Consider the following 27,212-nt stretch of genomic DNA (forward strand, 5'->3'; position numbering starts at 1 on the left):
AGAGGTCCTTTTATAATAGTTTCCTAACTACCTGATGCCGTCTATGAATACACTGCGTGCTTTCAGATATGTGTGTGTATTCTTTCAAATCAGTGCTTTTCTCCTGGAGACTGTCTCTGCTGTTTTCTTGGCAAGGCTTTTGGAAGTGGTTTTCCGTTGACTTGTTCCTAAGGCTACAAAAAAGACAGACTGGCTCAAGATCATCTAGCTAATTAAGGTAGAACTAGAACTCATAGCTTTCCAATTTTAGCCACATGGTTTTTACCCACTACACCAATTTGGCTCTGCCTAATTTGAACACTGTCTAGGGATGGGACATTTTAGGATATCTGGTAGACAAATTTTAGATTACCTACAGATGCCTTCAATCACTGGTTTACATCCAGAAGTGTTCCTATATTCCCACGATAATGTTGCAGGATCCAATCTTGGTCAGTCACTGGGACTTCTGAGGTTTCCGACTCACACTGGAGCCCATCACGGGGAACTTTCCTCTCACCAGAATGCATGCTTTGAGATATTCTATGCATAGTATTTAGGCGGTGCCTGGTTGTATATGACTTTTTTATTATTGATTGGGTTGTTGATAGCTGATTATTAAGTTGTTGGCTGTTGTTTCCTCGTGCTACCAAGACTCTTCAGTACCTGATAACTGGGGGTAAATCAACACTCCTGTTGACTGACAAAGGGCATGTTTCAACCATTTCCCTGGTAATTTTTATACCTGCTTAGCCAACAATCTTAGTAGCTGTGAAATGTATACTCTTGTTCATTGCAATGTTCCTGTACAATTTGCACATATCAAATATTAATTGTGCGTTAGTGCCTGTTCTTGTTAACAATCCTTGAACACAATACAAATGAACAACATTCTGTCTCTGTATTAATTTGCATTGAGAAGTTGGGTTTTACTCTGTAAATTTTCATAGTGGGATGGTTGTCATTTTATTATACGACTGCTATATAAAGTATCCAGTTCTTCTCTTTGTTTTAAGTCAGGGTTAGGCAAAGTTGGCTCTTCTATGACCCATGGACTTCAACTCCCAGAATTCCTGAGCCAGTCATGCTAGTTAAGGAATTCTGGGAGTTGAAGTCCACATGTCATAGAAGAGCCAACTTTGCCTACCCCTGTTTTAAGTATTTCAAGAGCAGATGAGTACCCAATGTATATAATTTAGTATGTTGAATGCTGAAATGGGGATATTGGTGTGTGTACTTGATTGAAATATTTTATGATCCCCTTGTTAATTATAATAAATATTATATTGTCTATTTTCCCTTTGGTATGGAATGAAATTCTATTGAAAGATTTGTGCAGGATTTGCACTTAAAATTGTATTTTCTTATATATGAATATTGGCTGCTTTTACTTTTTTTTGAGGGGAGAACAGATACAAATATGAAATTAAAAAATACAATAAAGTAATAAAGGTATTTTATTAATCAAATTTATATAGCTACCTATTTCAGCAAAGACGATTCTGGGTGGTGCACGACAATAATATAATAATAATAGCTTTTTGGTGATATATGGTTATACAAGTTAAAGGGAAAAAAAGGAATAAAATTCATGTTTACCAATGCACATATTTGCTTGGGTATTTATTAACTAGCACTACATAAAAGGGACAAAGTTTTTCCAAAGATAAAGTTTTTGAAGCATCTTCTTGATTTCTCCTTAAATTGTCATTTCTTCAAACAATGTTTGTGATGAATGGAGAGCTAGATAAAAGACTCCACAATATTATGATTAAAGTGATAGCATCATCAATTCACACTTAAATGTTTGTTGTTCAATTTGATATACCTCTATCAAAGAACTTTATACAAGAGGTTTCTTGACATCAGAATGGGATAACTTGTTATGGCCAGCTCACCCAGCCAACTAACTTGCCACAGCCAACTCATCATAGGACAGTGATGGCGAACCTATGGCACGGGTGCCACAGGTGGCATGCAGAGCCATATCTGCTGGCACACGAGCTGTTGCCCTAGCTCAGCTTCAACATGCATGTGTGTGCTGGCCAGCTGATTTTTGGCTCACACAGAGGCTCTGGTAGGGTGTTTTTGGCTTCCAGGGAGCCTTCAGGGGGATGGGGGAGGGTGTTTTTACCATCCCCCAGCTCCAGGGAAGCCTTTGGAGCCTGGGGAGAGGAACATACTGGGTCCACCAGAAGTTGGGAAACAGGCAATTTCTGGCCTCTGGAGGGTCTCTGTTTTCACCCTCCCCAGGCATTGAATTATGGGTGTGGGCACTTGTGCATGTGTAATATCGTGCACCGAAGCTCTTTTGGCACCTGAAGAAAAAAAGGTTCACCATCACTGTCATAGGATAACTCTGTTGGACAATTAAATTATTTAAAATTATTTAAAAAGTATTTTAATTTTTGTCATTCACATTTCATTTTGTCCCATTTTTTGCTTTAACAATCCTATTGCGTTATTTCTTTGCTATTACTGTAACTCTCATCCCATGGAGGGTTGTCCTGTGGTGAGTTGGCCATGTCCTGTGGTGAGTTGGCTATGGTAAGTTGTCTCACAGCAAGTTGGATAGAATGAATTGGCTGTGGCAAGTTGAATACAGTGAATTGGTCATGATAAAGTGGTCATAGTCAGTTGGCCATGGTGAGTTGGCTGTGGCGAGTTATCCTAGACCAGTGTTTCACAATCTTGGCAACTTGACGATATCTGGACTTCAACTCCCAGAATTCCCCAGCCAGCATTTGCTGGCTGGGGAATTCTGGGAGTTGAAGTCCAAATATCTTCAAGTTGCCAAGGTTGGGAAACACTGTCTAGACTCTCTTGACATCACTGTCTTCCATCTGTAATAGTCCTGAATTTCTCTTTCTTATAGGAAAAAATAGCTAAGTGATGTATTTGATTGGTAATGGTTTTATTAGCAAATGGTTCAAAAAACTATATTTTAAACTCAAAAATAGTGTATAAATCTTATTCTCTGAAATACAGCAGCAAATCTCCTTTGCAAAGAAAGCAAAGGAATGAAACATCACTTATTAGAATGTGATCCTCAAGTATAATTTAGAACCTGCAGCTCATATCTTTGCTTAGATATCCTGTTATTTCTTTCTTTATAAAGGTGCTGCTAGCAAGTCATGATGGTTGAATCAGCCTCAGAGACAATACGTTCTACTCCCTCCGGTCAAAATGGTGTCAGCAGCCTAAACAATCCAACTGATGGAGGAGGAGGAGGTGGCGGCGGTGGAGGAGGATGTGGAAGAGAGGGAGGAGCCAGTGGAGAGACCAATGGAGAAGTGAGCCCAGTGGAACTCCTCCATTTTCAGCAGCAGCAGGTACTGTGGACTTGATTCTTTCATTTTCTTCTTTATTTTTCTTGCTCCATTTCTTTTAAGTTAAGTTGGCCCTAGCTTTAGGAATAGAATAGAATAGAAATGGAAATAGAAAAGTTATAAATCAGGTGAATAACCTGAAGATGGTGGGTCCCACGTTATATTTGTTTTCTTGCATTTATAAAAACACATTACGCCTAAATCCTGGGTAAGAAGATTCTCACGGCACTTCTTTGTTGATGTGTATGATGTTTTTAACAGAAACATTCATCCATGGGGGCTATTTGACTGCATCTTCTTACTAATAAATCTTGCTAAAATTTAAGGGTTTAAGGTAAACCTGGTGCATAATTGTTTCTTAAGTTGTCCCAATACATAATTCAGAAGCTACAATGTGACATCCTTAGAAATACTGCTTTGGTGACAAAATAAAAACATTTGACATGGCTACAAACACTCTAGAACAGTGGTTCCCAACGTGGGGCCCATGCCCCATGAGGGGAGGCATTTTGATTTTTAATGGGGGCAATTAGAACATTGTGTAAACCAAATTAATGGCCTTTTTGGCTTCCTCCGTGTGAGTAGGAGTTCACTTTTTGAATAGTAAGAATTAGATGTCATGTGGGGGGAGACCAGGATTTTAGAGATGCTTAGGTGGGGCATGGCCAAAAAAAGGTTGGGAACCACTGCTCTAGAAATATGCCAATACTTCTCCGTACTGAAGGAGCGGGTCCAGCAGTCACATGGGGTTGCTCATGTCCAATCCGGTGGAACTGAGCCTAGTGTTAAAAAAGCTTGCCGGATCCGCCCCTTCCCCAGAATTCGCTCAGTTCGCATATCCTGCGGTTGTATTGTGATAGCTCGTTCAACATTCTAACACCTTCCCTTCGATCTTTTCCTTCAAAAGTAGTAAGAATTGTTTTACCATTATTATTTACTTGCACTAATAGCGCCAGCCGTTTGCGGCTCGGCTTTTTTCCTTTGGAGAAGTTGCGGTTTCGTTTTCCCCCGGCGGTTTTGCCGTGTACGATCCCCGCTGCCGCTTGTGGATTCCTTTAATCCTTTGGCCTGGAGGTCTTGGTGCAAGTATTGATTTATTGATTTATTGATTCATTATTGTATATTATTAAAGGGCTTAAGAAATACCTCCTGCGGAGTGAGACGTCTTTCTAGTCTCCTGGACTTAGTCGATCGCTTCCCCTTTAAGGAATATTACGGAGCGATTTTTCGGCGCGAAGGCCTTCGCGCCCTTTTTAAATTTAGGCCTCTCGTGTTGGCCTCCTGCCAGCCGCGTAGGCCTCAGTCCACCGCGTGGATCCCGGAGCGGGCCTTGGGACGCCCAGGCTTAATTCTCCACCGGCTAAGCCTCCAACCAGAGTGCCTTGGTTTACTTAATTATAAAGTTTAGGGAGGCTGGCCCCGCTGGATTTGGGGACACGAACTCTGGGTTTGCCCAGATTGCCCTCAAGTCTCAGCAGCTTCGAGGCCTCGAAGCAGGATCCATTCCTCTTGGGAAGTCCTTGAAATTCTTCTCCTTAATTATTCAGTTATTGGCTCAGCCTTGTCTTCTGTTAATTGTCAGACTATGGCTACTTTTCCCAAGAGAGGCACAACTAAAGGTCCCAGAGAGGCCAGGCCTACAGGCGATGAGATTACTAGTATCCCCCAGGCCTCTTCCTCCTCTTCTCCAGGGGCCCGCCCCTCGACCAAGGTCACCAGGGCCGAGAAGAGAAGGGACCTAGCCCTACAAAGAATCCATGACAAATCAGCAAAACGTTTGAAAGTACAGGCCCAAGTACTCAGTAGTCAAGACCCCCCAGAGGCCTCTAGTCTACCTCCTTCTGGGGTCCCTGTGTTATCTCTGGATGAGCCTAACCTAGACAGACCCCAACCTAACCTATGGGGCATAGGTCCAGAGGAACCAGATATTATTGAAGATTCCCCCCAGCCAGGATCCTCCCAGGCCTTTAGGGATTCTTCTGCCATTCCTGCTGATATTTCTAGTTTACCTCCTGAGTTCCAATCTATTTTTGCTGTGTTGTCCAAGGCCATTGATGCCAAACTCTCCACCATCAATGAGCTTCCCTTACCTCCTCCTCCTCCTCGTCCCTCCCGCCCCTTGGGTTCTTCCCCAGCGGTTAGAGCTCCTATTCAGGATGATTCAGATTCCTCTCAGGACGAATATGAGGATATGGAGGATGATGAGGATCCCTTTCAAGGCCTCTCAGATGATGAGGAATCCCAAATAAAGGTTCCTTCTCCAATTACTATTTTTCCTTCTCAATTATTCAAATCTCTCCTCCTCAAAGCTAGAATTTCTACGGGATTAGCGGCCCAGGAGAAACAAGCCTCCACTTCCACTGATCCCCCGGAGGAGAATTTACCTTACTTCACAGAGGAACAGGAGGATAACGAGGTAATTCCTATGCCTAAATTGTTTAAAGATGCTTTACTCAAACAGTGGGATTTCCCAGCCTCTGGCCTTAATCCCTCCACCAAGGACAGAAAGTTGTACAAACTTTCCTCTTCCTATGAAGAGCTTCTGTCTTTTCCCAAACCGGATGAACCTGTCAAGATCCTTCACTCGGCAGCGGCTGTGCCAGGCGAAGCGGAGGAAGTCCTCCGCCCAGAGGACAAGCGGATTGAACAAATGCTCAAAAGAGGATTCACCGCAGATTCCTGGGCCATTAAAAGTTCTGCAGCAGCTTCCTTTTTCTCCAGAGCCATGCTTCTGTGGCTTCGCCAACTTCAACAGCATATTCCTCCCGATGACTTGAGAGGTCAACAAGACTTCAACAAGGTCTTTGCAGCTGCCCAGTACGTGGCTGATGCCACCTTGCAATCTACTAGATTTTCTGCTAAGTCTATTGCAGCTTCTACAACGGCAAGAAGACTCCTATGGATTCGCCCTTGGCAAGCGGGAGTACGCCAGAAGTGGCAGTTATCCCAGGGACCCTTAAAGCGCGACCTTCTTTTCGGCGATCTTCTGGATCCACTCCTCACGGAAACCACGGACAAGAAGAAAGTTTTGGGTCCAACCACAAAAAAGGCTACCAAAACGCAGTCCTTTCGTCGCCCAGGGCGCCAGCAAGACCAAGCGGCTTCCTATCAGAGATCTCCAGGTCAGTATTCCCCCCGCTTTCGTTCCCAAGGTAGGAACTCCAGGGGCAGAGGTTTTCGCTTCCAAAGGGGAGCGTCCTCTAACAGGGCTTCAAAGAAACCTAGATGGTAATCTTTCCTCAATTCCCATAGGGGGTCGCCTAGCCCATTTCGCCTCTAATTGGCGTCTCACCTCCAAGGACCCCTGGGTCATTGACACTGTTCAAACAGGCCTTCTTTTAGAATTTATTTCTCCTCCCCCGAAACGTTTTATTTCCTGCCCTTCTCCCAGGTCCTCCTCAGATTGTAACCGTATGGAGGAGGCCATTTCTCATTTATTGTCCATCAGAGCCATTCAACCGGTTCCTTCCGGTCAGAAGGGCCTAGGTTTTTACTCCATCCTATTTATGGTTCCAAAGTCCTCCGGAGGTTGGAGAGCTATTTTGGATTTAAAGAAGCTAAACCTATTCATCAAATATAGGAAGTTTAAGATGCACTCCTTATCTTCTATTTTGGCCGCCATCCACACGGGAGATTTCATGGTCTCCTTAGACCTCACTGAGGCCTACCTCCACATTCCTATAGCCAAATGCCACAGAAAATTTTTACGTTTTTCCTTTCAAGGCAGGCATTTCCAGTATAGGGCGATGCCATTTGGCCTTTCCTCGGCCCCTCGGGTCTTTACAAAGCTCTTGGGGTCCCTGGCGGCCTATATCCGGGCGTCTCCCATCCACATTTTATGTTATCTTGATGATATTTTGATTCATGGGAACTCCCTAGAGAAAGTGAAAACAGACCTTTCTGTCACCATGTCAGTCCTTCAGGACCATGGATTTTCCATCAACTTTGATAAAAGTCACCTCCAACCTTCCACATCCATCTTACACCTGGGATCCATTATTAATTCAGAATCCTCCCAGGTTTTTCTCTCTCCCGAGAGAAAACTCAGTATAGGGGAGTTAATTTCTAACATTGTATCTAATTCTTCAGTATCCATAGTAACTCTGTCATCCCTTTTGGGGAAGATGGTGTCATGCATAGGCATCATTCCCTGGGCTCGCCTTCATGCTAGGGAACTCCAGTGGCTCCTATTACCCTTTCAGAGATCGGGGCACAGCAACTCAAATCGTCGCATTGTCATCCCACCAAGTGTTCGCAGATCCTTCAAGTGGTGGAAGTCTCCGGCCATGGACAAAGGATCCCCGTTCAGGTGCCCGGATCAATTTGTCATCACCACAGATGCCAGTCTATCGGGATGGGGCGCCCACGCCCAGGGGATGATAGCCCAGGGCACGTGGTCCCCGGAGGAAGCTTCCAGGCCAATCAATTGGCTAGAGTTAAGAGCCGTTTCCCTGGCTCTGAAGCATTTCCCTCCTCGCATTCCCAACCGGCACGTTCTCATTCTCACCGACAACATTGCCACAAAAAGCCATATCTGCAGACAGGGGGGCACGAGATCCAAGGCCCTCATGAGGGAGGCCCTCAAGTTAGGCCTTTGGGCGGAAAAACATCTTCGGTCGCTCCTAGCCGACCACATCTCGGGGAGCCTCAACGTCCAGGCGGATTGGCTATCTCGAGCAACGATAGACCCAGGAGAGTGGAACCTCCATCAAGACCTGTTCCATCAAATCAGCCTCAGATTCGGCCTACCAATCCTGGATCTCTTCGCGACCAATGCGAACGCCCAACTCCCTCGCTTCTTTTCCAGATTTCCATCCCCGGGAGCGGAAGCAATCAATGCCCTCCGGAGTCCATGGCCTCCAGGCCTACTCTACGCATTTCCTCCAATTCCAATTCTCCCGGACGTGATTCACAAGGTCCTCACCGAGAGGGCCCGAGTAATCTTAATCGCCCCTCATTGGCCCCGCCGGCCCTGGTTCGCGGATCTCCAACAGCTGTCCGTCCAGGACCCTTGGCGACTCCCCGTTTCGGGGGATATGCTGCGGCAGGGGGCCTCATTCCATCCAGACCCGGAGTGGTTCCACCTCACCGCCTGGCTGTTATCAGGAGAGACTTAGAACTGCGTGGTCATGACCCCGATTCAGTGGAGGTCATTTTAAAGGCCAGAAGGGGTTCGACCAATCGAATCTACGACCACACGTGGTCCAAGTTTCACCAGTGGTGTCTACAGGAAGGTCTCTCCCCTCTGTGCATCCCCATACACAGAATCATTTCCTTCCTTATGCAAGGCTTCCATAAAGGACTTTCCACCAGCACCCTCCGGCGTCATCTGGCAGCCATTTCGTCTGTCCTAGGGGGTCCCCGCAGACAGCCTCTCCGATCCTTCCCTGAAGTCCAGGAATTCCTCAAGGGCATAGCCAACCTCAGACCTTCCAAGGTCCACAGGTATCCATCCTGGGATTTGCCACGGGTTCTCCATTCCCTCACGCAGGCACCATACGAACCCCTAAAATCGGCGTCCCTCAGGTACCTATCCTTTAAGGTAGCATTCCTGGTGGCTATTACCTCTGCACGACGCATTTCGGAGTTGGCTGCCCTCTCAATCAGGCAGGACCTTTGTCAATTTCATCAGGACAAGGTAGTCTTGCGACTGGACCCCACCTTCTTACCCAAGGTCAGTTCCATGTTCCACAGAACTCAGGATATTGTCCTACCATCCTTCTGCCTCCAACGAGACCATCCCTTGGCAATTAGATGGCACACCCTGGATCTTATTAGAGCGCTGAGAATCTATATCCAACGCACTGGACCCTTTCGGAGGTCAGAAGCACTGTTTATAGCCTATCACCCCAGAGTCATGGGTGCCAAAGTGTCTTCAACAGTAATAGGCCGTTGGATCAGAGGGACTATATCTAAGGCCTATGAATCGGCCTCCCTCTCAGTCCCAGGGAACATCACAGCGCATTCCACCAGGAGCGCAGCCACCTCGGCCGCTTGGGCGACTCAAGCCCCGTTGGAGGAGGTCTGCAAAGCAGCCACTTGGGCCTCGCCAAATTCCTTCATCAGGCACTACAAGATTGATGCTTACGCTTCAGCGGACGCTGCCTTCGGCAGAAGGGTACTCCAATCCGTTATCTCACACGATAGCAATCTAATCCCTCCCTAGGGACCATCTATTGGGTATGTCCCATGTGACTGCTGGACCCGCTCCTTCAGTACGGAGAATAGGCGTTGATTGCTTACCTGAACGCCTCTTCTCGTACGGTGAGCGGGTACAGCAGTCACTTCCCGCCCTTGTATGTGTCTTCTTTACCTTCTATAATCCTTTTTCCTCTAACAATAAGAGTTGAACACTACAGAGCTTCACAGCTGAGCCTAGTCTATGGATTCGCGAATTCTGGGGAAGGGGCGGATCCGGCAAGCTTTTTTAACACTAGGCTCAGTTCCACCGGATTGGACATGAGCAACCCCATGTGACTGCTGTACCCGCTCACCGTACGAGAAGAGGCGTTCAGGTAAGCAATCAACGCCTATTCTCTCATTTTTTATTTATAAAAGCAGCTGTCAGTTTAGTTATATGTTTATGCTCGGTATCTCTATGCTTAGTTTCACTAAAACTATTATTCAACTGTTAACTGTTGTGCTTCTTCAGTTTTATTTTACAAATAGCATTTGAACAGTGGCTTCAAAGAAAGTGTGCAAAATTTTTTGTAAACCCTAAAATTCCTTTCATTTCAGCTTCTATAATCAAAAACTTAATAAGCATTCATTAGTACATATTTGAATAATTATTTTATAGGTGAAGAAATTAGCAAACGTTAATCTGAAACGATGCTTCATGTTTCAAAGGGCAGTGATAATAAATACATTAGTAACAGCCTATGCTAACAGATCTAATGTAATGTTAACACATCAAGAAAATATGCATATAAAAATATTGTACATCTAAATCCTGTTCACTATTTATGTTCCTTCCACCATCCAACTGTTATTTTTCTTTACTTATTTTTAGATAGTTCTATAAATGCAGAGGCAGTTATAAAGTTCATGGGCATTTAATTGCTTATTTTGAACACTTATTGACTATAGATTTGACGGCACTTCATTTGTAAATGCTAACATGCTATGTTGTACAGTGATCCCCCGGGTATTGCGATCCCGATCATTGCGAAACGGCTATATGGCGATTTTTCAACCCGGAAGTACAAACACCATCTGCGCATGCGCGCCCTTTTTTCTATGGGTACACATGCGTAGATGGTGCCGGGCAGATCAGCTGCTGGGCGGCTTCCCTGGGTCTTCCCCCTCTTGCTGGCGGGAGGGCGAGAAGCCCCCCCCAGCACCCGCTCGCCCGCCGTTCGCCCGGCTCGCCCGCCGCTCGCCCGCCCTTCGCCCGGCCACCCGGGTTCGTTTGGCTTCGGGACATGCCGGCGGCGACGTTTTAAAACAGCCGCGCAGCTTCCCAACTGAGTCCCGAAGCCAAACGCGGAAGTTCGCCTTTGACTTCGGGACTCAGTTGGGAAGCCGCGCGGCTGTTTTAAAACGTCGCCGCCGGCATGTCCCGAAGCCAAACGAACCCGGGTGGCCGGGCGAGCAGCGAGCGAACGGCGGGTGGCCGGGCGAAGGGCGGGCGCGCGGGCAGGCAGGCGGCGGACAAGCGGCGGGCGCGGCAGCAGCGAGGAGTTTGCGTGGGCGGCGGGGGATCCCCAATCTTCGGCTCCTCGCTGCTGCAGCGGAAGTAAAAACACCATCTGCGCATGCGCAGATGGTGTTTTTACTTCCGCAGCGCTACTTCACGAAAAACCGATCATTGCGAGGGGTCCTGGAACGGAACCCTCGCAATGATCGGGGGATCACTGTATATCCTTTAAAGAATAAAATTGCCTGGATTGGCAAAATTGTCATTTCATTTTAATGTTATATATTACACACACACACACACATACACACACATATACATGTATACATATATACATACATAACACAAATCTTGACCACCCCTTCCCCCAATTTCTTATTTACTCAATTTATCATGTGTATAAAAATGAAAATGAAGGCTGTCCCAAAAGAAGATTGCCAAATAAGTGAAGATTTCACCAATAGAAAATGCTACCTGTTATCTCAACCATTCAGAGCGATACAGTAAGCAACTTCTGCTTGCAGAGAAAATGTTGTAATGCAGCATTTGTGTCATTTGTTTAATTGCAGCCAGACAAGGTCCAAACAAAATCTTTCAAAAGGATTTAAACGTTATATAAATAACTTGCAGTTAGAAAACTTCTGTTCATTAGCAGTCACTAGTGGTATCACAAGCAGTACACATATTAAAACATATTCATGTGTGTTCCTAGGCTATCATGGTATAATAAAGAAAGATTTGCCATTTTCATTGGTAAATTTTAACTGTGGGATGTTTTTAAGTACAGTTGGGAGATGTTAAAAGTCTGTTATCTTGTCGCTATATCAAGTACATAAAGATGGACCAAGTTTCATTTGCATTCATTGTTTCTAATTGGAATTTTTAAGAAAGACAGCTTACTGTTTGTCCATACAGCTACCCATCCATTTACCTCTTCTCTCCAAACCAAAGGACCCTAATAGCCTTTGACAATGATATGCCTGCTAGCGTAGTTCTGCATTACACAACTGAATGTGATTATATTGCTGTGTATCAGTTGTTTTGTATGCTGACTCTTCTGTTCATTTTGCTTTGCTTGCACATTTTAAAATGACAGTCCCAGTGACTCTATAATTGTTTGTGAGGTAGTATGTACTTGCTACATTCAATATGAGTAGGTTCCAAAGCAAAGTGTTCTACCTATCAAACACAACTTTATCTTATCTATCATAATAAGAATATAATCAATCAGGAAACTAGTTGTCAAAATTTTCAAATACAGTGGTACCTCTACTTACGAACTTAATTCGTTCCGTGACCAGGTTCTTAAGTAGAAAAGTTTGTAAGAAGAAGCATTTTTCCCCATAGGAATCAATGTAAAAGCAAATAATGCATGCGATTAGGGAAACCATAGGGAGGGTAGAGGCCCTGTTTCCTCCCAGGAGATTCCTAGAGAGGCCCCACGGAGGCTTCCCCCCACCTTTTCCGGCCCCGTTTCATCCCAGAAGATTCCTAGAGAGGCCCCACAGAGGCTCTCCCCATCTTTTCCGGCCCTGTTTCCTCCCAGGAGATTCCTAGAGAGGCTCCATGGAGGCTTCTCCCTGCCTTTTCCGGTTACAGTTTCAGAGGCTCGGTTTTGTAAGTGGAAAACGGTTCTTGAGAAGAGGCAAATAAATCTTGAACACCCGATTCTTATCTAGAAAAGTTCTTAAGCAGAGGCATTTGTAGATAGAGGTACCACTGTATATAGATAACTTATAGCTTAGTGAGATAATTCTTGTCTGCATATAGAAACATGTCATCCAGTTGATTCTTCTGTTAGCTGACTCTGCAGTTGGCTTGCAAACTGTAGTTAAAGAATACTCATCATGGTTTCTCAATAAATTGGACTAAGGTTATAGAGTTCAGTTCTTGGGATTGATTCATTTTAGCATTCTTATTAATAAATTGGACAAATTGCAGGTAATACAGAACTGGATAAATAGTTTAAAACTGGGGTCCCAAACCCCCAGGTCTCAGCCCACTAGTGGGCCTTGAGCTTTTGAAAACTTGGCCGTGGAACTGGCAAGGGTGCACGTGTGCACATGCATGTATGCATCCCCACTCTTGAGAGCAGTGGGTGAGTGTGTGCATGCACATTCAATTTCCACAAAATCATTCCTTTCCCTTCCCCCTCCACCCACTGCTCTTCAAAGCTGAAAAGATTGGGGAATCCTGCTTTAAAAGAGAAACGTTTCAAAATGATCTTGATTTTTCAATGCATTGATCCTCCTGTTGCACAAGAGGAATGGAAAGCTTATCACATTAAAAAAAAACCATCCACAGTTATAGGATGTAAAAGAACTGATTTGTTAGTAGTGTATATGAAACGTATATTGGAATTATTTATTCTCTCAATATATAGTCTGTTTTTATTAGAATGAGTAGAGTGACATTGCTGCAAAAAACCCAAAAAAACCAACTCATTTTTGTTGCTTGTATAGTTTGCAAACCATAGAAAATAATAGTTCCACTGTATTCTGGATTAATCGGATTCCACCTTGAGTAGTGTGTCCAGTTCTGACAAGGAGTTGGGAATGTTTAGTTTTGAGAAAGGTGACACAGGGAGGCTATAATACTTGAAGGGTTGTCACATACAAGAAAAATATTTTTTATTCTGTCTGTGTTCAAGATATAGAATAATGGTCACATGATTATAGGAAGCATTGCCAATAATAATAACAATTTTATACTAGAATCAATTATTAAAGGTGATAAGATATATTTGCTGTAAAAGGCAATAATCGGACAAGGATATAATCTGGATTTTTGTTCTATGCAGGGGTTGATTGTCTAAACGGTTACAATTCTCTGCTGTTATTTTATCAGTAATGCCATTTCATCAAGGATTATTACCTGCATATGCTGTAGTACATGTACATTAGCATCAGCTTCTTCTTTCATGGCATTCAAGATTTAGGAGGTCACTTAGCATTAGGAGAATATCTTGAATAGTGAATGATATGCCTGGAACTATGTCATAAACATAATTGTTAATACAGTCAGCGAATCAACAGTGACCTCTCAGGCTAGGGTCTGGGTCCAATCAGCAAAGTAACCCTCTCTTCAATTTTCATAGAGTAGGCAACAAGGCACCACTCGCACGGGCTGGTTCCCCTCTCCCCTCCACCAGGGCACCAAGCCATAAAGGTTGGGGACCGCTACCTTAAGGAGGCCTCATAAATGAGGTGAAATAATGTGGCCCCTTTGCCTTTAGAAACAAAAGGCCATGCTGCTTTAAAAAGCAGTGCTGAAGATGTGTTTCATGCAGATTTCTGTCAAAGCAGCTCAGCCGTTTGGAACCTTTCACAGACATTGTATGTACTTTTATCAAATAATCAAGTAATTATGCATTTGCTGTATCTACAATCTCTTGCTCTTCAATTACATAAGCTTGTAATAAATCAGTTTATAGTTCCATCTTGTAGTTACTGGGTTTTTTTAGATCAGCTTTATGGGCTATGTCATAAATCCCTACAATCCCCTGTTTAAAAGATTGACTACACTATGCTTATGTAGGTTCCACTTGCTCACAAGAAATCCAAACAATAGTCTTATGGGAATAAATCATGCTACTTTTGGTTTTGTCCATGTTTGTCCTACACAAACATGTTTTTTTTTTAAAAAAGTATGTGTTTTATAATGGATTATACCTTTGACCCAAATTTTAGGCAGACCTTGTCAGGATATTTTTTGTGTGAATTCAAAAGTCCTCAAAGGGAAATTTATCTCTCATAAAATGTGCTTTTACCCATGTTCTTAAATGATGTGTGTGTGCACCTATTTGTGTATATTGCGCTATGCCTGTATCTCTGTCTCTATTTCTATCTCTGTCCCAGGAATGACATCAGAGCTCTCTTTCCAGAAGAGTGCAGTGTTAGGGGTAGCTTAAGATACTGAACAGAACCCTCAAAATCCCAGGCCTCTGGTAGATGACCTGAGATTGAGAAAGCACATATTCCCCTTAGGGGTGAGAAGGGATTTTTAAAAAATCAGCAGTATGCTTGGACGTCAGCCTATATTTTTGCTATGTTCTTTCAAAATAAAGAAGTGTGTACAGATATGGTAGGTTTGTTTCATATAAAAGAAAAGTATAGAAAGTATAAGGATTTTTCAGCTTGCATTTTTATTCTCTCCCCTCAACACCCCAACATTTAGGTATTTGTTTGAACATAATGTGGATAAAGTATCTACACAGTAACTGCACAGATGTGTCTGAATATGTATGCATATATAAATATATGCTAGTTAGCTCTAAAAGAAGTGAAGGCTCCTTGGTCTCTCTGAACTTGGTTGTTTTCTTGCAGGCGTTTCATTACCCAAACTAGGTAACATCATCAGGGCTAGTCATTTCTAAAATGACTTTTAGGCAACATAATATGTTCCTCCTCATTTATTAAATACGGCAATGAGTCCAACCACGTTGGAGATTGTCTCCCTGAGCCATAAATATTAGTGCCAGAGCTATAAAAAAATTTCTATGATGCTTTAATAGCTAACATTGTAAATCCATTACCTTTACATTAGATTGCAATGAAATGCACAATGCAATGTACATTATATTACAACTGTTTCTTATTCAGTCAAGCCTCCGTTTTTGTGATCTGAAAGGAAATTGTGTGTGTCCTGCTTTTTGGAATCGTTCTGCAGAACGGTAGAGATGCATTTCCCTCTCCTGTCACAGATGTGCTTGTGCTTATGGCCTTAGTAAAGTCTGTCTTCATAATGCCTAGAATCTCGGCAGCGTAATTCAATTAATTACTTTGTAGGCTCTATTTCACTAGGGGTCTAAGTACTGCAGTGCTCAATGAGCAGAAAGTCCTTTACTGAGACGGGTGCTGATTGGTTGGGCCATTAAAATTCACAGAAGGAAAATTATGTCATGTTTACTTAATGCCTCTCCCAATCAATGTGGAAATTGCCAGATACTTTCAAACAAGAGCTTATGATATGGTTTGACTTGATGTTGTACATGGAAAAGATGTTCAGACTCACCGTGTACCTCTCAGAGGCAACAAATACTGTGTTTATATATTTATCACAGTCACTTGTATAAGGTTACACAAAGATCTGCGGGACAATTATGTTGAAGAGGTGCTTATGAAACATTCAATTAGTCATTGGATTTTTGGATTCCATATGAACTAGCCAAGTGGATGACAGTTTTCTCCAAATTTCTTTTCATTTATGAATTATGTATTTTTGCAAATATAAATAATTGTATTAAATTTAGCTGCGGGTTCTATTTATAAGATGACTTGTCCCCCCTTTTAAACTAAGCACAGAAAAACATTTGGTTTGCTTCCCTTCCTTTTCTCTATAGCATACGTAGCATCATTCACTATATCTTATTAGGCAGATATTTCTTTATTTAATTTATATGCTGCCCATCTCACTATCCCAAGCAACTCTAGGCGGCTTACAGTGCCATAAAATCAAAGATATACAAGTATTCAAATTAACCAATAAAGACTAAAAATTAAGAGCCTGAACAGTACAGTAGTCACCTCTTGTCTTATCACTCCACCAACTACCTCCAGCATAATGCTCCTCCATCGAGGCCCCAAGTCAACCATCAGAGCCAAGATTTTAAGACTCTTCCAGATGGCCAAAATGGTTGTGGCAAATCTCACCTCTGGTGGCAAGGTGTTCCAGAAGGTGGGGCCATAGCAGAAAAGGCTCTTCTCCCAGACCCCACAGTCTGAAGTTCCTTGACTTGATCAGTTTTGTAGAAAGTTTACCTTATATCCTTCAGAAAGCACTCTAAAGGCAAGGAAGGTGAAAATTGGTTGAAAACACAGCTCCTGTAGATACACTATTATGATAGGATCTGACTGAACAAGAAACATTGGACAGGATTGTTTCAATTTATGTAATGTTCCCTAATCCTTTCTGGTATTGGAAGTACAGTATTGTATTTATTGTTGCTATCACTATGGTCTATATTAACTGCAGTTTTAACTTTTCCTCCTTAGCCTGCAAAGATCATAATATTGTGTCCATTATGTAGGGGGGTGGGGAATGCTCAGCCTATATATCTTCCCTTTGGAGAAAGGATTAAGATATGAAATAGGTGTGCTGAACAATATGGGGGTCTGATGCATTTTTAAGAGGAATAATGTGAAAATTTGGCTTGTTGAAAATTTGTATGTTTTTTTAAAGAAATGTTATGTGATTTGTAGCATTCTTAGGGTTATAAAACTATATGTGGATATAAATCATCCATGCCTCCAATATAGTTGATCGAAGTGATAGAAGTGATAGAAAAAAGTAGAAATGAACATACTTTAATGTCCTTTACTTATATCAGCAAAGATAGCCTCTTAAATCTACCCTTCCATGTATGTATCTTAACTGTAAAAAGAAGCTATGGGCATGTGTATGTGTGCACCCACACATGCACACTTGGAATCATTATCCCCAATAATGTTTGCCTTCACTTAAATGCATTCCCTGATGATGTATATAATTAACCTGTGGAACTCACCAGTGCGAGACAGTACTTGAAGGCAGAGGAAGTTTTGAACACAGATGGCATCTGCAGTGACAATAGCTCAGATGAGAATCATTGGTGCCATCAATCTTCATGCTTCAGGAAACAAGCTGAGCAGCAGCTGGGGTCAGTAATAAATGTCCCCATCTATAGAGTTTTGCACAATTAGGTACTTCATGAAGGATTTACACCTTCTCAAGAAGTATCCCATGTCTGCCCCTGCTTAAAAGGGTAACCTAGCCATCAGCTTGTTCCTGTCTGACAGCTTCTGTCTCTTCCTTGTGCTTTAGACCCCAATACATTTTACCTCAATGCTTTTTCCTGTTGAGCTCTAATTCTCAAGAGGGAAAAGGATAGAATGAAAATATGGACTATAAAGAAGAATGTAAAGGAAATATTAGTTTTCCTTCGGGTATCGAGCCAATGCAAAATGCAGTGTCTAATAACCTCCATGCCATACGATGGTCCAGGGTGCTACAAGATGAAAAAAAAAATTCTGAATAATTTCTTTCTGAGGACAAATAGCTAACACCATCAAATGAGGAAAGTTTAAAACTTTCTGGTGTAGGACTAAATGTAATTTAAGTTGGCTTCATTTGGAGAGAGACAATGGCAATGCATCGTGATTTGTGTATATGAAGCTAATTATCATATTCTCCGTACTGAAGGAGTGGGTCCAGCAGTCACATGGGTTTGCTCTGTCCAATCCGGTGGAACTGAGCCTAGTATTAAAAAAGACTGCTGGATCCGCCCCTTCCCCAGAATTCGCTCAGTTCGCATTCCTTCGGATGTGTGTGAATGCTCGTTCCTCCCAAAACACCTTCCCTTCGATCTCTCTTCAAATCCAGTAAGAATTTTCCATTACTGTATTAAGCTTGCCGGCTGGGGATTCCACTCAGCCCTCCTGGGCTTTGAGTTGGGGGAGAAGTTAGCGGCTCAGCCCCCGCGGTTTTTCCCTCCGTGCTGCTGCCGCGGCCGTTATTTTACTATTACGGTCTGGAGGTCCCGCCGAGAGCAAGCCTTCTTTAACTAAAATAAACAAACTATTAAGGGCTAATTACCTCCCGCGGTGTGGGACTTGAATTGTCTCCCGGGCTTAGTGTCTCCGATCATAAATTAACGGAGCGTTTGTTTTTGGCGCCAAAGGCCCTCGCGCCCAGTAATTGCACTTTCGGTTCTGCCCTAAGAGGTCGGCCATTAGTGCTTCCAGCCCGCCGCCTGACCCTTGGAGTCGTCGTTCGAGTTCCCTCGAACCTATTCTCCACGGAAGTGGCCTCCAACCAGTTGTGCCTTGGTTTTTCTTAAAGTTAAGTTTGTGAGGCCTGCCACGCTGCACTTAGGGACACGAACTCTCTGGTACCGTCCAGGATTGCCCCTTAAGGCGCAGCTGCTCCTGGGCCTAGGAGCAGGGTCACCTCTCCTCTTGGGAAAGCTCACAAAAAATTCTTCTCCCCCCTATTTTATTGGCTCAAGCCTTGTCCTCTGTAATTTGTTTCAGACTATGGCTTCTTTTCCCAAGAGAGGCACTACTAAGAGTCCCAAAGAGGTTAGGCCTACTGTTAATTCTACTGAAGTTCCCCAGGCCTATTCCTCCTCTTCCTCTGGCGCCCATTCCTTAGCCGGGCCCACCAGGGCTGAGAAGAGAAGGGACCTAGCCCTACAAAAATTACATGATAAATCAGCCAAACGTTTTAAAGTGCAGGTCCAAGTGCATACCAATACACCCCTCCCGGAGGCCTCTAACCTGCCTCCCTCTGGGGTTCCTGTGTTATCCCTGGATGAGCCAAACCTAAATCCACCCCAACCTAACCTATGGGGTTTAGGTCCAGAGGAGCCAGATATTACTGAGGATCCTTCCCAGCCAGAATCTGCTCAGGCCTTCAGGGATCCTCCTTCCTTTCCGGCTGATGTTTCTTCCTTGCCTCCGGAGTTTCAGTCTATCTTGACTATTTTGACTAACACCATGGACGCTAAACTCTCATCTTTCCATGTGTCTTCTTTGTCTCATCCCCTCCCACGCTCCTCCCGTCCCGTGAGTTCTGCTCCTTCCTACAGAGCCCCATTCATGGAGGTCTCTGACTCCTTTCAGGAAGAGGATGAGGACGTGAATGCAGCAGAGGATGATGACCCCTTTCAAGGGCTGTCGGAAGACGAGGAATCCCAGATCAAGATTCCAGCCCCAGCTGCTATCTTCCCTTCTCAGCTTTTCAAATCTCTCCTGCTTAAAGCAAGAGTATCCACGGGGCTAGCCGGACAGGAAAAACAGGCTACTACTCCTTCAGACCCTCCGGAGGAAAATCTTCCTTACTTCATGGAAGAACAGGAAGACAATGAGGTAATTCCTATGCCCAAATTATTTAAGGATGCCTTGCTCAAACAGTGGGACCACCCAACTGCTCGCCTCACTCCCACTTCCAAGGACAAGAAGCTTTACAAGCTTTCTCCCTCCTATGAGGAGCTCCTAACATGTCCTAGGCCAGATGAGCCAGTGAAAACGCTCCACTCAACGGCCGCCATGCCTGGCGAAGCAGAGGAGGTCCTCCGGCCGGAGGACAAACGCCTTGAGCAGATGCTCAAAAGAAGCCTCTTCGCAGATTCATGGGCCATTAAGAGTGCTGCAGCGGCATCCTTCTTCTCCAGAGCTATGCTCTTGTGGCTCCGTCAGCTCCAATCTCACCTGCCTCCAGATGATCTAAGGGGCCAACAGGATTTAAACAAAGTCTTCGCAGCTGCCCAATACGTAGCAGATGCTACCTTCCAATCTTCAAGATTTGCAGCCAGGTCAGTAGCAGCCTCAACAACGGCCAGAAGACTTCTGTGGCTCCGCCCTTGGCAGGCGGGAGTAAGACAAAAGTGGCAGCTAGCCATGGGTCCGCTGAAACGCAACTTGCTCTTCGGAGACCTACTGGATCCTCTCCTTACAGAGACCACAGACAAGAAAAAGGTCTTAGGACCCACCACCAAGAAGGCCCCTAAGCCGCAGCCCTTTCGGCGCACAGGACGGCAACAGGATCAGGGCTTCACCCTTCAAAGGAGTCCAGGTCAATATTCCCCTCGGTTTCGATCCCATTCTAGAACCACCAGGGGCAGAGGTTCCCGTTATCAGAGAGGATCCTCCTCTACCAGGGCTTCCAAAAGAGCCAGATGGTAAGTACTCCTTTTTCCCCATAGGCGGTTGCCTAGCCTGGTTCTCTTCCGCCTGGCACCGTTCTTGTAAGGACCCCTGGGTCATTGACACTGTGAACAGGGGCCTAAGATTAGAGTTCATTCTTCTCCCCCTAACCGCTTGTTTCTTGTTCTTCTCCCAGCCTCCCTTCAGATAGTTTCCGAATGGAGGAGGCTATTTCCCTTTTGTTGGCTATTAGAGCTATTCAACCGGTCCCCTCTCTCCGGAGAGGTTCTGGCTTCTATTCCATCCTCTTCATGGTCCCTAAGACCTCTGGAGGCCGGAGAGCCTTTTTGGACCTAAAGAAATTGAACCGGTTCATAAAATATAGGAAATTCAAACGCATTCCTTATCTTCCATCCTAGCAGCCCTTCATCGGGGAGACTTTATGGTGTCTCTGGATCTCACGGAGGCCTTCCTCCATCTTCCCATTGCCAAGGCCCATAGGAAATTTTTGCGCTTCGCCTTTCAAGGCAGGCACTTCCAGTATAGGGCTATGCCATTTGGGCTCTCCTCAGCTCCCAGAGTCCTCACTAAACTCTTGGGATCCTTGACGGCTCATTCCCGAGCCTCTCCCATTCATATCTTATGTTATTTAGATGACATTTAAATTCATGGGAATTCCAGAACTGGAGTGGCTGCAGACCTCTCCCTTACCATGTCGGTTCTACAGAATCATGGTTTCTCCATAAATTTCAAAAAGAGCCACCTGGATCCTTCCACTTCCATTCTGCATCTGGGAACTATCATTAATTCTGAGTTAGCCCAGGTTTTCCTCTCCACTGAGAGAAAACGTAGTTTTTTGGGGTCTCATTGCTCGCATTATGCCCCAACAATCTGCCTCCATTGCCACCCTATCTTCCCTTTTGGGTAAAATGGTGTCATGTATTGGTATTGTCCCCTGGGCCCGCCTTCACGCCAGGGAACTACAGTGGCTTCTGTTACCGTTTTCAGAGATCGGGCCACAGCAACTCAAATCGCCGCATTTCCATTCTTCTGCGGTTCGCAGATCCCTCAAGTGGTGGTCGTCTCCAGCCCTAGCAAAGGGATCTCTCTTCCGGTGCCCGACCAGTTTGTAGTCACCACAGATGCCAGCCTCTCGGGCTGGGGAGCCCTCGCCCAAGGTCTTTTAGCTCAGGGCACAGGGTCACCGGAGGAGGCTTCCAGGCCCATCAATTGACTAGAATTACGAGCCGTGTCTCTAGCTCTAAAACAATCCCAATCTCACATCTCCAATCAGCATGTGTTGGTCCTCACGGACAATATAGCCACCAATAGCCATATTTGCAGACAGGGAGGCACAAGATCCAAGGATCTCATGAGGGAGGCCCTGAAGTTAGGCCTCTGGGCAGAGAAACATCTCCAGTCGCTTCTAGCCGATCACATCTCGGGGAGCCTAAACGTCCAAGCGGACTGGCTCTCGCGAGCGACCATAGACCCAGGCGAGTGGAACCTCCATCAGTCACTGTTCCACCTAATCTGCCTCAGGTTCGGCCACCCAGTGTTAGATCTGTTTGCGACCAAAGCCAATGCCCAGCTCCCTCGCTTCATCTCCAGGTTCCCGTCTCCGGGAGCAGAGGCAATAAATGCTCTCAGGAGTCCTTGGCCTCCGGGTCTTCTGTATGCCCTCCCTCCAATTTCAATTCTGTCAGACGTGATCCACATAATTCTTCTGGAAAAAGCCGGGTAATCCTGATAGCCCCTCACTGGCCTCGCAGGCCATGGTTCGCGGACCTCCAACAACTGTCCATCCAGGACCCCTGGCGACTCCCCGTTTCGGAGGAGATGTTGCGGCAAGGGGCCCCCTTCCATCCGGACCCGGAGTGGTTCCATCTCACCGCCTGGCTATTATCCGGAGGGACCTAGACCTGCGAGGGAATGACCCGGACACAGTGGAAGTCATCCTGTAGTCCAGATGGGGGTCTACCAATCGGATCTACGACCATACTTGGTCCAAATTCCATCAATGGTGCTCACAGGAGGGCTTATCTCCCCTGTGTCCTTCCATACACAGGATAATCGCCTTCCTCATGAAAGGTTTTCCACCAAGGCCTCTTTACCAGCACCATCCGGCGTCACCTGGCAGTCATTTCTTCCGTCCTGGCGGGGCCTCCCAGGCAGCCCCTACGCTCCTTCCCGGAAATCCAAGAATTCCTAAGAGGAGTGGCCAACCTCAGGCCTTCCAAGATCCACAGATATCCTACCTGGGACTTGCCACGGGTTCTCCACTCCCTTACTCAGGCACCTTACGAACCCCTGAAGTCTGCGTCCCTCAGGTACCTATCCTTCAAGGTAGCATTCCTGGTGGCGATTACATCTGCCCGACGCATGTCTGAATTGGCAGCCCTTTCTACCAGACAGGACCTCTGTCAGTTCCACCAGGACAAGGTGGTTCTGCGACTGGACCCCACCTTTCTCCCAAAGGTCAGTTCCATGTTCCACAGATCTCAGGATATCGTCTTACCTTCCTTCTGTCTCCAACGAGAGCATCCCCTGGCAATTAGATGGCACATCCTGGTTTCACTAGGGCGCTAAAGATCTATATCCAACGCACAGGACCCATAGGAAGGTCAGAAGCACTCTCGGGGCTTACCACCCCAGATCCCGGGGATCTAGAGTGTCTTCCACAGTAATAGGCCGTTGGATCAGAGGGACCATCTCTAAGGCCTACGAGACAGCTTCCCTTTCCATTCCAAGGAATATTACAGCGCACTCCACCAGAAGTGCTGCCACATCTGCCACTTGAGCAACTCAGGCTCCGTTGGAAGAAGTCTGCAAAGCAGCCACTTGGGCCTCACCAAATTCCTTCATAAAGCACTACAAAATTGATTCGTACGCATCAGCGGACGCTGCCTTCGGCAGAAGAGTACTCCAATCCGTTATCTCTCACGATAGCCATGTACTCCCACCCTAGGGACCTATCTATTGGGTATGTCCCATGTGACTGCTGGACCCACTCCTTCAGTACGGAGAATAGGCGTTGATATGCTTACCTGAACGCCTCTTCTCGTACGGTGAGTGGGTACAGCAGTCACTTCCCTCCCTTTGTGTGGTCTTCTTCACTTTCTATTCTAACTTCTTTTAACACGGGAGTTGAACTTTAAAGAGCTTCACTACTGAGCCTAGTCTACGGATTCGCGAATTCTGGGGAAGGGGCGGATCCAGCAGTCTTTTTTAATACTAGGCTCAGTTCCACCGGATTGGACAGAGCAAACCCATGTGACTGCTGTACCCACTCACCGTACGAGAAGAGGCGTTCAGGTAAGCATATCAACGCCTATTCACTGATGATAGTTTATTTTAACTTGGTCTTTGCCAACCTGGTACAGTTGATGAGTGGGAACTTCACTTTGAGAATAAACTAGTCAGCATAGCTAGAACAACATTTCTCAGCTGTGGCGAGGGGGGCACTTGCACAGGTCCTGCTGGTGCATCAGTTGCGGCCATATTTGGACAGGGAGTCTCTTCTCACAGTCACTCATGCCCTCATCAGTGGCCTTGTCTACTTCATCAGGTGTCACCATTTCAAACTTATCCTACACAACCAGACTAAGATGTAACCCTATCACCTCTGTTGATTCTGCCCAGTTGGAATCCAGGTCTGTCCAGATCTGACCGATGTTATCCGCGAGAAACTTATTAAACTCCTCAGCTCTGCCCTGCAAGGATTTCTCCACTCTCTCCATGTCAAGGAGGGAGGGAGTCACCCTACTAAACAGGGCAGCTGGGTGAGATTCTGCAGATGCAATCATGGTGGAAAGATGCTAACATTTTACCGTCTTGATAGCCACTAGATAAGTCTTAATAAAAGATCTGAACAGTGTCTGGTCAGATCTAGATTTACTGGCCCTCCAATGCTGCTCCAGACATTTTTTTGGGTGCTTTATCTCCCTGAGCTCTTTGGAGAACCAAGATCTCCTGGGTCTACTGCCACAAAAAGGTCGCAAAGGCACAATCCGGTCCAGAGCCCCCATTGCGGCCGTATTCCAGGTCATTACCAGGGACTCTGTTGAGCTGTGCATAAGCGAATCCAGAATTTCCCCAAGCGCCCTTTGAAACGCTTCTGGGTCCATTAGGCATCTGGGGCTGAACCATCTAATCAGTTCCACCTCCCTGTGAGGGAGGATTGGAGCCTTGAAGTCAATCCATAGCAGAAAATGATCTGACCACGACAAGGGCAAGGTGTATCTCAAAGAGAAACATTCACCTGATTGTTGAGCAGAGTATGCTATAACAGTCTTAGTCATTTGAAATTATAGTGGACCCACTCCTACATTTGCATTCACATGACATGATAATTTGCATGCACAACATTGTATGTTTCTGGCTTCATAGTCTATCTAACTGTCTAACCAATGGGGAGACTTCTTCACATATGTAGTTGACCTCGCCTGTACTAAAAGTACACATATACTGTATGTTCATAACAATAAAAAACACAATCCTTGGAGTTCAAATCAGTTCTATGTCTACTCTTGTATTTTCTTTCTTTTTCTAGTGACAGAAAGGTGGATTTTCCCTAAACATACCACTCCAGTGCATTCACCAGACTGATCACTGGATAAATCCTTGATTCAAATATCAAAACTATTTTGTAAAAGCTGCCCATAATTGTATAAGCCACCTGCAGATCACATATATCTGATGAGTTGATTGTGGAATATATTGATTTACTGTTCTGGCAAACAGGTGCTGTGGGCAAAGTGATATAGTGGTACCTTGTGATACGAACCCCTCGCCATACGAACAATCCGAGATACGAACCCGGGGTTTGGAAAATTTTTTGCCTCTTCTTCCGAACTTTTTCCGTGTTACGAACCCACTGCCCGAACGCCGAACCCGGAAGTTTGGCAAGAGTTCGGGTTTGGCGTTCGGGTTTGGGAGGACGCCGAGAAGCCCCCCCAGCTGTTTCAAAAGGTGACAGCCAGGCGGCGGGGCTTCTCGGCGGCCACCCGAACCCGAACTTTTGCCGAACTTCCGGGTTCGGCATTGGGAGAACGCTGAGAAGTGCCCGGCTGTTTCAAAAGGTGACAGCCGGGCAGCGGCGGTTTTTTGCGCTTTTTTTCTTGCACGCATTAATTCATTTTACATTGTTTCCTATGGGAAACAATGTTTTGTCTTACGAACTTTTCGCCTTACGAACCTTTTCCGGGAACCAATTAGGTTCGTAAGATGAGGTATTACTGTATATAGATTTAGTCTGCAGTATTCAACATGAGGCAATCATAACTTTATCATAAAACATGTTAGTTGAAACAATGCTTCTTGTCCCAGTGTATAGCCTCTGCCTTATTTTATTGAACTCATTTGGTTTTGCAGATGAGCATTCTAGTAATGCTATCATTTTGTTAGAGAAATTCTCAAATTCCTCGCAAGTGGTAATATATTTTCCCAAAACAGTTGAATATCTAGGACAAAACAATTACACAACCTGTGAGAGACGTCTACTAACTGTAAGAGCGCTTCTGCATGGCAACTTTAAGCCGCTTGTTTGTGCTAAAGCCAACTGGAAATTAAGCCAGCTTAAGAAATTGCTGTGTGGAATTCAGACACTTCATCAGTTTTAGCAATTATGCTGGCTAGGTGTCCTGTCCAGATGGTGGTTGCCATGACCCCTGATTGGTGGATTCCCCTATTTCTTTACCCCATCACCTGGTCTGGAAAATCAAGCATCATTCACCATGTGGATAAGTCTTTAAATATGTAATTTCCAGTGATAGATTTTTTTTAAAAAAAAAAACACCTAGTTCACTAGTGTATAAAAAAGAAAGGTGCCACAAATGTGCAGGGAGTTAAGGAAGACCCCCTTTTTAAAAAGAAAAACAATCACAATTTTACTATTCTTCACTTGGGCTGGAAGGATTCAGCTGTCCTTTGTGAGATTATATGTTTATTTGTTACAATTTGATAGGGCCGAAGACATAGTAAAAGGGTGAATGATTGCATAGGTAAAAAAAGTGGGACACAATATACACTTGGCTGACTGGGAATTTTTTTTGAATAGAAATGATAAAATAACAAAATAGGCATCATATAATAATAATTATAAAATCTTCTATCGCTGGCATTTGGCACCTGTGTGGTTGGTTAAAATATATCCAAATTCAAATTCAATCTATTGGAAATGCAAAAAAGAGCAAGACACTTTCTTTCACATATGATGGTCGTGTCCCATGAAAAAATATTGGACAGAGATAAATAATTGGTTACAAGAAATAATAGAATAACATTAGAATTTACCCCAGAACTTTTTTTATTAGGTATATTTAAAAGGCAATATGATAAAAATACCAAGTATCTGATTTTGCACATCACAACCGCTTCTAGGATTGGGTACCCACAATGGTGGAGGAACCCTAATGTAGGCACCAAAAATTTTATATTCAAGAAGATATGTGGTTGTGCAGAAATGGACAAATTAACCATAGAACTTAGAGGACAAAAGGACCCAGACTATTATGAAATATGGGAAAAGTGGTTTGAATGGACTAACGATAGAAAATCAAAGAGATAATGTGGGACGAAGATACAGAATTAGAAAATACTGTAAAATGATATATAACTTGTATAAATATAACAATAATGTAT

The 27,212-nt window shown here is 44.6% G+C and overlaps 1 protein-coding gene across 6 annotated transcripts in view; it reads left to right on the top strand.

The window, feature by feature from the left end:
- FOXP4 (forkhead box P4) overlaps nucleotides 1–27,212 on the top strand; it is a 215,572-nt gene that overhangs the window by 53,132 nt on the left and 135,228 nt on the right. For all 6 annotated transcript variants that reach the window (XM_070745335.1, XM_070745334.1, XM_070745339.1 and 3 more), the window contains exon 2: nucleotides 3,098–3,311. In XM_070745335.1, coding sequence (XP_070601436.1) covers nucleotides 3,114–3,311 — 198 coding nt within the window. In that variant the 5' untranslated portion in view covers nucleotides 3,098–3,113. The remainder of the gene's footprint in view (nucleotides 1–3,097; nucleotides 3,312–27,212) is intronic.

This window comes from Erythrolamprus reginae, chromosome 3, assembly GCF_031021105.1.
Source record: "Erythrolamprus reginae isolate rEryReg1 chromosome 3, rEryReg1.hap1, whole genome shotgun sequence".
Taxonomy (NCBI): domain Eukaryota; kingdom Metazoa; phylum Chordata; class Lepidosauria; order Squamata; family Dipsadidae; genus Erythrolamprus; species Erythrolamprus reginae.